The sequence below is a fragment of the Leuciscus leuciscus genome, assembly GCF_965113295.1.
Source record: "Leuciscus leuciscus genome assembly, chromosome: 18".
Lineage (NCBI taxonomy): Eukaryota > Metazoa > Chordata > Actinopteri > Cypriniformes > Leuciscidae > Leuciscus > Leuciscus leuciscus.
Window position 1 is genome coordinate 23,978,975 of NC_138742.1, and position 12,122 is coordinate 23,991,096.

Sequence of the window (12,122 nt, forward strand, 5' to 3'; positions counted from 1 at the left end):
ATTAAATGTGAAATTACAATAAATAAAAGTACTTGAATGTCAGGTGCAATTAATTAGTTTATATTTTTTATCGATTGACCGCACATAATATAAAATTAAAATACCTGTAACTGGAGCCATACACATGCGAAATCCACATCCATTGCTGCAGCATTTCAGATCGTTGGAACAGTCACTGTCATCGGCACATGACATGGGACGTATCTGGGCACACTTTGCTGCTTCATATTTTGTGCTTGGACACACTCCTGGCTTTACTGCTATACAGACACATGACAAAGAAGCCATATCACTGAATGGTGAATGTCTTTTTTACTGTAGAAAAAAAGATTTTTGGAAGTTGTAGATCTGCCTGGAACTACTTTAGCCGTGCGTTTCTCTGAAAATAACTGCACACCTTAGAATCTTTGTCAACCAATCAGATTCAAGCATTCAGCTGCCCCATAATATAATAATATAATATAATATAATATAATATAATATAATATAATATAATATAATATAATATAATATAATATAATATAATATATTTTTTAACCTTAGTTCATAGGTTTTCCATTTTGATGGTTCTTTACTTTGCTTTACTGTTTTATGTGTTTTCTATTTTATTGTTTTTTTCCTTGGCTTTTGTAAAGCACTTTGGTCAACAACAGTTGTTTTTAAACGTGCTATACAAATACAATTATATTGTATTGTATAATATAATTAGGGCTGTCAAAATTAACACGTTAAAGTATGCATTTAATATTTTCATTTTAATCGTTAAAAATATTTAACGCAATTAACGTAGCATCCATTTTTTACAATATGATCCAAGCTTTACAATATGATCATTCTCTCATTCATGCAAATGCTTTTAAAACATTTCAGCACGATAAGACACAAAAGAGAACGGAGTGCGGTACTGGCAGTACTTAAAGTGACAGCAGCCTAACAAACCTGCTGCTTAATGTCTGTCATTAATGTTAGTTAAAGAACAAAAGAGAGAAAATCTTTCACTGTTCTTGACTGAATAGTGTTTGATAACTTTATTCAATTTCTGTATATTCTACCTGTTAGACCTACCTGAAAATCTTAAAGCACTGTTTAAAAGTTTACATGGGTCAAAAACAATGAAAACAATAACTTGTTGTGCAGTTTAGCAGGGCAAGTACAAATTTAAACTGGTCTGACTGGGCCAATATAAAAAACTGAGCTCTGCTATATTGAAGGGCTGGTAAATGTGACATTCATTATAATGGGTTTATGTGAATATTGTTTTAAGTTCACTTAAATTAAAAGTTGTTATATTTTTAAAGTCTAATAAATATTAAAATTGATAGATTTCAATTATACTGTAATGCTGAATGCCTATAATTAATGGCTAAAATTTATATATTTTTTTATAAAAAGATGCCATTAAACAAAAGTTTAAATACTATCTTTATGTTGTTTCTACATTAATTTGGAGATTAAATGTGAAATTATTACAATATAAAAATAAATAAAGATATATAAATATATATTTATCGATTGACAGCACTATATATAATATAATATAATATAATATAATACACACTCCTGGCTTTACTGCTATACAGACACATGACAAAGAAGCCATATCACTGAATGGTGAATGTCTTTTTTACTGTAGAAAAAAAGATTTTTGGAAGTTGTAGACCTGCCTGGAACTACTTTAGCCGTGCGTTTCCCTGAAAATAACTGCACACCTTAGAATCTTTGTCAACCAATCAGATTCAAGCATTCAACAGCCACGTATAATATAATATAATATAATATAATATAATATAATATAATTCCATTAGAGAAGAGCATCATTAGGGGAGACCATGGTATAAATAAAAAGTTGTTAAGATCTCTTCTAAACTTTAGAGGAGACAAATCGTGAGCTTAGAATTATAAGGTTCTATCTCCACTTTTGGTCGAAATTGAGTTTGACATAATCTGACCCATTAGGTGTTTATTAATGCCTGTGTGGTGTTATTTTTGTTAAAAAAAAAATGTTTTGTTAGTAGTTATTAATAATTAATCAAATAAAAAGGTTCCATCTCACAAAAACATAAACCGAGTTGGGATTATAAGGTTCTATCTCCAGTAGATTCAATATCCAATCAAAATCAAAAATCCAATCAAGCTGTGTGCTTGTATTATAAATATATAAATTGATTAAAATCAATGGTTATATACATTTATTCTTTGAAATGTGGGGTTTTATTTGTAAAAGTGGAGATAGAACCTTATAATTCCAAACAGAATCAGAGCTCTCAGAATTATAAGGTTCTATCTCCATTTGGGCCATCTTAAAAAGTCCCATTTCCAAATGTGCCAGGATTTTGATATTCTATCCTCAAAGTACCTGTAGGGTGATGGTCTTGTTGAGCTATAATAGTAGATTATACTACATAACAGTTTTGCCAGCTGGGATGTAAAAACTTTGATGCTCAATATCTCAGAACTACCCTAAACGGAGATAGAACCTTATAATTCTAAGCTCACGAAATATGAGACCACCAGAGCCTCTAGGCAAGAAGAAAAATCTGAGCACAATGTGTGATGTTGCTAAGATCTTGTCTGAAACTTTGGAAGAGACAAATATCAGACCACAGTAGTCTCTAGTTTAAGAGAAAAATCTGAGCACAGCGTGTGATGTTGATGTGGCAGGATGGGCTATTTTCCCCTCCTACTATTGTAATTTGAGGTTTGGCCAATGGGCTGTGACCGTGGGTATATAAGAGCGTAGGGTGCCAGTTGTAGGTGTGCGTCACTTTCAGGGGCCGTTACGTCATTGATGCGCCGCTGCTGCCTGCGTTGGAGTGGAGTGTTGACATGTTATGCCATTCATAAAGACCGCTGAAGCTGCTGAGCCACTGAGCCACTGCCTTTGTTGTTAACTGTTGTGTTGCCGGATGGGGAATCGAATGTGGACATTTGAGACGGTAAGGAGAGCGCGTTGTGTGTGATGACGTTGTGTAATGAGGTTAATATGGGTTGCTTCAACGGAGTGGGTACTGTTGGTTGGAGCTAATGACTGTAAATTAGAAAGTTGTCCAGCTCGATGAGACCAACATACGTACTGATTTTTGTAACTGTAGGTAAAACTAACCCCCCACTTTTGTCAAAAGCATTTTGAAAGTGACACACTTCCTGCTGCCAGTTGGTGGCACTATAACTTTGACTCACAATAGTTGCATCCATCTCATCGGCCTCTTACCACGAACACACTGCTGAAGTTTCATCAAGATCAGTTAATGTATGCAGAAGTTATACCACTTCGTGTTTCTCTTTTCTCGCCATAAATTTGTTCCTCGCCACGGCCAAACCGTTCGAGATATCAAAAATCGGTCCGCAATTTATCATCCTCAATGTCTTGACTTCATGCACACCGAGTTTGGTGGGGATCGGATGAATTCTCTTGGGGAAGTATTTCAAATTCCACAGCAAGCATTTCCAAACAACTTATAATAGCCGACTTCATGTTGGGCTGGCGTAAAACTTGTCAGAGGGAAAGTTGTTCGGCCCGATGAGATCTATATGTGTACCGAGTTTCATATTAATTCATGCAAGCGTGTTTGATATATGGACCAAGTTTTCAGACCCCGTTCAAGGGGGCGCTGTTGAGCCTCCCTGCCACGCCTGGGTATCAGCTTCAGCCCGGCCCTGATGCCCACGGGTTCTGACCTGTGTGCAAAGTTTCAAGAGTTCGAGCACGTTAAGGGCCCCAAAAGCCCCCGAAACCTTGAAAAACAAGAATTAAAAACAAATCTCACTCAAAAGACAAATCCCTCCACCCCCCACACACAGAGAGATGCAGAGACAGAGAGAGAGAGAGAGAGAAAGAGAGAGAGGGAGAAAATCCACATTCAAACCAAAATATCTGACTTCCTTTTGGTCGACGCTAATGACTGTAAATTAGAAAGTTGTCCGGCTTGATGAGACCAATATACGTACCAAGTTTTGTGATTCTAGGTAAAACTAAGCCCCCATTTTTGACTAAAGGTGGCGCTACTGAGCCCCTCACCACGCCCGTTTCCGAAACTTTTCACATGTCTACTGGCTAATAAATGTGATGTGTATGTCGAGTTTCATCCAATTTCTAGCATGCTAAGAGTCTCAAAAGCATCCGAAAAGAATATTAAAGTTTGATGCGTTGCCACGGCAACAGTATCTAAGATATCAATAATCCTTTCACAGGTCTACATCTGCTGTGTGTTTACATTATACACATAAAGTTTGAAGCAAATCGGGTAAAAATAAGAGGGTGATTTCAAAGCATTTTGAAAGTGACACACTTCCTGCTGCCAGTTGGTGGCGCTATAACTTTGACTCACAATAGCCACATCCATGTGATCGGCCTCATACAACGAACACACTGCCGAAGTGTCATCAAGATCAGTTAATGTATTCAGAAGTTATAACACACTTCCTGTTTCATTTTCTCGCCATACATTCGTTTCCTCACCACGGCCAAACCAGGGCTCGAGACTAACGGCGTCCTATCGTCCTGGGGACGATAGAAAATGTGTTTAGGATGAACAGAAATATTCTCCAGGATGCCTACAGGACTAAAGACATTTTTGTATGTGTGTTCATTTATTACTAGCCTATTAGGGTAACTTACTTAGAAAATGGCAAAATTAACCGACCAAGCGCTGACTACAATGGAGCGCGTCTTCTCATGCTGTTACTATAGTTACTATCACTGGCCGACTACTCACCCGGAGACTTGTTTCGCGGTACATCTATCACATGGCTTAATGACATCGCAAATATGTTGCGCTGGTTAAACAACGGTGAGGACGAGGTCAAACAGATTGAGCACCAAGACGGCCCTGCATCTCCTCCATCGAACCCGAGTAGGCCTACAATCCTCGAGTTTGATGTGAATACAATTTAAATTGATTATTTTATTTTTATTAGTCATTGGATTGAAACAGTCTAACTGCTTGCTACTAACCTACTAACGTTAGCTAGCTAACGGGCGCTACCCCGGCTATGTGTGTGTATATTAGCTAAAGCATACATTTAGATTTCAATTTATTTGTTGTCTTTTTTCTAAGTCAGTCTAATTTAGACTTTCACGTTTTCTGGGGCCAGTTCCTGTTATTGGTGCAGTGTTAATTTCGTAGTAACGAACATGTAACGACATTTTTTCACAGATGAAACGAAAACGAGACGATAACTAAATAAAAGCTAGTTTTGAATGACAAAAACTATGACGAAAATCTATTGACATTTTCGCCAACGAATAAAAACTAGACAAAAATGTTAGATAGTGACGATTTGGGAAGCGATCCAGTCAGAACTGATGTCCTGCGTTTGTGGTAGATGCGCACATTTGTACTCTAACGTGCTGATCTACCCAGCGGCACACGGGTTGACATGCGCTGCATGTCTCATAAAACGTTAAAAAATGTAAACGTCTGGGAGAATGAGTAGAGCAGACATATAGATCTGAATAAGAGTGACGACGCAAAAAAAAGAGCTCTATTCGGTACGGTTTTCTGTGCGCACACACCCAACCCGAAGCGTGCAGCCATGAACATAGACACCTATACAGCGCGCAAGTACTGAATTGAGCTCTCTTTCGTGTCTGAATGGACAAATACACACAACATTATGTCGAAATGTCCGATTTGGAGAGTATTCACGTAAACTATGTTGATTATATCTTAAACAGTTTTGAGTGTATCAGATGTGCATCAGTGCAATTGGATCCGCATGTCATTGGACATGATCCGATGTCTTAAAGTGACAGTGGGTAATAGATCTAATGCAGTCTGTGTCCTTAATATTGATCAAGCAACAAAAGAAAAAGAGAAAAGCATTCACTGCTTGTTAATAGCTTTAATAAGGATTCATTATATTTAATTCATACAAATAAATATGTCTGCTGCTTGAAAGAATAAAGAATGATGTATGCAAGTAGTTATAAAGAATGCATATATCATTCATTGAAAAGAAGACTGTTCTACTTTAGGAAAAGTGGTTTTATTTAATTTTAAGATATTTTTTAAGTCACAGTAGTTAAATCTGTATCTGTATTACATGTTCAAACTTAAAAATCGGAGTGGGGGGGCTGAGGCAAATCAATGAATTTTCTTCTTCTTTACAGAAACAAGGAAGCTCTGGCTATACAACAAAACAGAAAATAATTTCTTCCTGAATGGAAAAAGTGCTACTCGTTCATTGAATATGATGAACCTGCACAACTGATGTACTGCAAAACATGCAGGAGCTGCCCAGCTCAGGCCATGGGGAACGCCCTGTTCCATGGGGTAACTGGACAAAAAGTCAGAGTGAGGAGCATCAAAGAGCATGCAGCCACGATTGCACACAAATTAGCTGATGATGCCCTACAAGCAAGAGCTCACCCAGAAAGAGGAGCACTGGTGGCACTTTTTGACAGAATGGATGCAGCAATACAGGAAAAGATGGTGAAACTCTTCAACATAGCCTACTTCATTGCCAAAGAGGAGGCGGCCTTCACCATGTTCCCCAAGCTGGTGGCTCTTCATCACACCAACGGCCTGGACCTCGGCAATACATATAGCAATGACCTGGCATGCCGCCTGGTCATCACAGCCATCGGTATGACTTTCATTGAGGAGCTTCAGGAAGAGTTGCGATCAGCCAGGTTCTTTTCTATTGTGTCTGACTCTTCAGTTGACCTATCAGTGAAGGACCAAGAGCTAATCTATTGCGTCTACCTCCAGAATGGCAAACCAGTGAACCAGCTAATCCAGATTGTTGCCCTGGACCATGCCCATAGCCAGGGTTTTTTGGATGCCATTCTGGCTGGACTGTTGAAGGTTGGAGTAGGTGAGGAGGATCTGAAAAAACATCTGGTTGGCTTTGGGTGTGATGGTGCTGCCGTTATGCTGGGTGTGAACAACGGAGTGACCGCCAGACTTCAGCGTTTGTGCTCGTCCCTTGTCTCAATCTGGTGTGTGGTAGAGCTAGCTGCTCTAGACTGTGTCAAACAGGTTCCTCAGCTGCAAGACATTAAGCAAACACTACGTGCCATCCACAAGCACTACACCTGCTCTGCGAAGGCCTCACGGGAGCTTCAGGAGATCAGCAAGGCGATGGGGATCTCCATTGTGAGGCCAGGCAACACTGAAGGTACTCGCTGGCTACCACACATGTCACATGCATTGGAGGCATTGATGAGGAACTACAGGCCCATCTTGGTACACTTTGAGAACCATGCCAGTGACCCTAATGACAGGGAAGCAAGTGCAGCCATGAAGGGGAGAGCAAAGCTTGTGCAGCACACCCTAAAACGGTACAATATGCTGCTATTCATCCACCTCATGCTGGATGTCTTGCAAGAACTGAAGCACCTCAGCCTCCTGTTCCAGCAAGAAGGCCTCACGTTGCAGATGGTCTCGGATGGACTGCAGACAACATCCCTGGCTCTCGTGGCCATGCAGGTGAGATTTTTTTTTTAGATTTGGCATTATTAGGTGCTAAATGTCGGGTGGAAAACCTTATTTGTCAGTGACCCATATACATACATATTTAACTATTTTAGAATTACATAATTCTATTTAATATTGTCACAGCTCAACATTTGTATGGGTAATTTTAGTAATTAAAATGACAAAAATGTTCTTTACCTCTTTTCTTTTTAAACTGTAGACAAACCCAGGCCCAAGGCTACACCAGTTCATGGATGAGGTTGGGGCTGGAAGTACCTGGCAGGGTGTCCAGATCAGCAGGACCAATGCTGATGACGACAACTTCAAAAACCTCAAGCTTCGCCTCACCAACAGCTTCTGTGAGTTTGTTTCAGAGCGTTTCAAAAGTCTGGAGACCGGCGTTCTGAAGGCAACCTCCACACTCTTTGACCTGTCCAACTGGCCAGAAGACACTACTGATCTGGCAACATTTGGCACAGCTGAGATGAATGCCTTCATGGAGCATTTCCATCCCATACTTGAGACATGTGAGGACTTTGAATCCGTGGAGGCAGCTAGGCGAGAGTGGCTTGACCTTAAGATTCTTGTTTCCCGTCACTACAGGCACCTCGATTCCCAGGTGCCACCCTGTTTTTATTATGTGACTAACAACTAACAACTATAGATGATAATAACAAAGTACAGAAACAACATGTTTATTTTGGGACGGTTGACATTCACTTTAGGACGGTTCAAATTGTTTTTCAGGGCGGTTCCAGGACGGAGGTGAAAAAGGTTAGTCTGGAGCCCTGGCAAAACCGTTCCGAGATATTAAAAATCCATCCGCAATTTAGCATCCTCAGTGTCTTGACTTCATGCTGACTGAGTTTGGTGGCAACTGGATGAATTCCTTAGGAGGAGTATATCAAATTCCACAGCATGCGTTTCCAAACAACCCATAATAGCCGACTTCCTGTTGGGCTGGCGTAAAACAGGTTTTCGAGCCCTTTCAGGGCTTGGGCTCTAATAATAATAATAATCCTTAGGAAAACAATAGGGCCTTCGCCCTTTCAGGGCTTGGGCCCTAATAATCCTAAGGAAAACAATAGGGCCTTCGCCCTTTCAGGGCCTGGGCCCTAATAATCCTAAGGAAAACAATAGGGCATTTACCCTTTCAGGGCTTGGGCCCTAATAACGTAAAACAGTTATTTTAAATTGTAGTAATATTTAACAATATTACAGTGTTTACTGTATTTTTGATCAAATAAATGCAGCCTTCGTGAGCAGAAGAGACTTATTATAAGAACTTTAAAACTGACCCCAAAAAACAAAAAAGCATTTGCCACCCCTCTATATCAGATCCCAAGACAATTAATTAGTAAAACACGTTAGAACTAGTTATTTAAAATAGGACATGTGACATATTGAGAGAGTACTATGACAATTTTCTACAAAAAACTTCAAGTTCAGGTAGACATGCTTACCAGGCTCGTCACAGTTTATACTCTGGGTTCCAGGTGGAGTTCGGGTTCCCGCTCTCTCCTGCCCCCTACTGTCCACACACCAGCAGTAACCTGTGGACCCGTGGCACTGCTGAGGGCTGTACTGACCCTCCTCATCACACTGAGGGATGAAGGCTCCGATCGGAATAACACCACCATTTTGACTCTGAAGACTGTCTCTTTGCTGCTCACACTGGGTCTTGGGACGACCTTCAAGGAAAACATACCAGAGATTATGGAATTTACTTGGAGGGTTAGTTCTCCAAAAATTTTAAATTCTGTCATCAATAAGTTCCAAAACTCATAAGACTTTCGTTCAACTTCAGAACAACCAATGAGGCTCACAATAGTTACATCCATGAGATCGTCCTCTTACAACGAACACACTGCTGAAGTTTCATCAAGATCAGTTAATGTATGCTGAAGTTATAAAACACTTCCTGTGTCCCTTATTCACCATAAATTCATTTCCTCGCCACGGCCAAAACGTTCGAGATATCAAAAATCTGTCCGCAATTTATCATCCTCAATGTCTTGTCTTCATGCACACCGAGTTTGGTGGCGATCGGATGAATTCTCTAGGAGGAGTATTTCAAATTCCAGAGGATGCGTTTTTCAAACAACCCATAATAGCTGACTTCCTGTTGGGTGGAGCTAATAACAGAGTGTGGAAGTTGCTCGGCCCGATTAGATCTATATGTGTACCGAGATTCATTTTAATTCATGCAAGCGTGTTTGATATATGGACCAAGTTTTCGGACCCCATTCAAGGGGGCGCTGTTGAGGATCTACTTCAGCTGTGCATTTCCCTGAAAATAACTACACACCTTAGAATCTCCATTAACCAATCAGATTCAAGCATTCAACAGCCATGTAGTATAATATAATATAATATAATATAATATAATATAATATAATATAATATAATATAATATAATATAATATAATATAATTCCACTAGAGAAGAGCATCATTAGGGGTGACCAGGTTATAATAGTTTGTTTCAGCATCTGTAAATCAGCGGTTTTGCAATATGTGTCTCAAGCTTATTCACATATTTAGCCTATCAGCTTCAAATCAAAGTAGTTTAGAAATCTACTTTATTCCTAAACTGGGTCAATTAATGTCAGATAAAAAAGTGTGAAACAAGAGTTGTAACCAATTTTGTATCAGTCAAAATTCATTTTAAAGGGACAATGTGTAGCTTTTTAGGTATTTTATTATCTAAAATCTATATTTTTATTCATAAATATGCCCTCAATGGTGTACAAATACCTATGCCAATGTTCAGACTAATCCTCATAAACGAAGAATTTATTATCTTTATATACATGGGACGGGTAAGTCCACGGAGGCTTCCATGTAGTTCCGCCATCTTGAAAAACTATAATAGCAGAGAGGGACAAAAAGTACTAGGCCAACGCGTTTCCACAACGCGTTTCGTTCAGAGCCAGCGTCACGTGACTGAAGCCAGCAGAAGCGGAGGAGCAGAGCAGTGAGAGGCGCTTGTCACTGCCGCGGCAAGTTTAAAAGGATGCACACTGCACGGTTATTTATACACCGTTCATTCATACATACATATGAGTCACAGGATAAGGAGTCCTCGTCGTCGAAAAAGTCCAAAATAGATCGTAAAAGGAAACGTGACCGGAGATTACAAAAACAAGGGTTACTGTCAGGATAGCTAATGCAGGAGAAAGCTTTCAAAAGAGACCCTGAAGTTGCCTGCTTTCTTCTCGACAGGTAAGTCAATGTTACAGTCTTAATTACAAGCTTTTTTTTCATTGCTTGGTTGTGTACTTTATTATATAGACAGTCGAACATTTATAGTTAAAAGTTAAACAGGCTCTTTGATGAATAGCAGCTATTGAGTAAAGTAATGTTAGAGAAGGCTCTGATGATGATGATGATATCTAACAATGCACATACTTCAAAAAATATAACGAGTAAAGAAGGCATTACTACTAATTACCATAGTTAATGTTTTTGACAGTCAGTAGTTCATACTGTAACATTCTTTTTTTCGTTGTTTCAAGTTTCAGTTTGTTTTAAATAACAAACATGTTCACCCGAAGAAAAACTCGAAGCTTTTAGGTACATAACGGCTACCGTAGATGCAACGCGCATTTGAAAAAGTGAGGCGCTGGAGAGCATTATTCGTTTGAATGCAAAATACAATTTCACCACTAGATGGGAGAAATTCCTACACAATGTCCCTTTAAGCATTTTAATCCCAAAAAAAAAAAAAAAAAAAATTCTACACTTTTTTATTTGTAGGAGGATTGATCAAAATCTGATCGATGGCAAACAAATAACGTTTTTTTAACCATATAATATTAATATTCTTGTTTTACTGTAAAAAAGAATATCTATGTGTGTTTTCCTTGCACAGTGGAAAATAAAGAGTAATAGATATAAAAAGTAATAGATAAAACACAACTTACGTATATAAAAATATAGGCTATATATTGACATACCTTTAAAGGAATTATTTAAACTGATGTACAAAGTTCATCTTTAACTGGACGTCTGTACTCTGTATGTTTGAGAATTATAATGTGCTGAGATGCCATATTTTGTAAGGCACGTGTTTAATGCATATTCGGGCTGCGTATGAAGTTGCATGGATCTTCTCACCTCCTGTGATGTTTAGTCCTGGAGCAGCTTCTGTTGAGCTCCAGCATCCAGACAGACACAATAACACGGCGCAGTACACTCGAGCTGTCATCCTTTCGACCTGCGATCACACAATGAATGAACTCTGCTGGAAAATCATTCTTATATCAGGACGAAAAAGTATTTGAGTTAGCGCTCAACCAATGGCGTGAGTTTGAGGTGTTGTCTATTTCGTCTCCCTGCCAGAATCTGACTCCCCTTCGCGTGCACGCGCATGACGTTCATCGACTGTGGTTTTCCACACCTGTAATTCCTGTCTGGATTAAGTGTTTGTTAGTAGGCTACTCTTTATTAATATATTACTGTTTTTCCCTGCTTTGTTTTGTGATTTTGGTTCTTGTGTTACCATGTTACTTTCTGTTCCCACTGTGTGTGTGTGAGAAAATTAATACATAATATATGAATATAAATTAATAAATAATTATTCCTTAATCAACAGCTATATCCATAATTTACCTGCCAAAAAAAAAAAAAAAAAAGTTTATTAGATATGGCAAAAAAAAAAAAAAAAAAAAAAAAAACTCCCAACACCTGTATACTTTTA

The 12,122-nt window shown here is 38.8% G+C and overlaps 2 protein-coding genes across 12 annotated transcripts in view; one reads left to right on the forward strand and one right to left on the reverse strand.

The window, feature by feature from the left end:
- LOC309480489 (uncharacterized protein) overlaps positions 1 to 12,122 on the reverse strand; it is a 516,287-nt gene that overhangs the window by 235,174 nt on the left and 268,991 nt on the right. Inside the window, exon 17 of the mRNA XM_082144982.1 lies at positions 105 to 257. Within this exon, the coding sequence (XP_082001108.1) occupies positions 105 to 257 (153 nt within the window). The remainder of the gene's footprint in view (positions 1 to 104; positions 258 to 12,122) is intronic.
- The window catches only part of LOC309480535 (uncharacterized protein), a 318,834-nt gene that overhangs the window by 137,847 nt on the left and 168,865 nt on the right, over positions 1 to 12,122 (forward strand). The window lies entirely within an intron of this gene.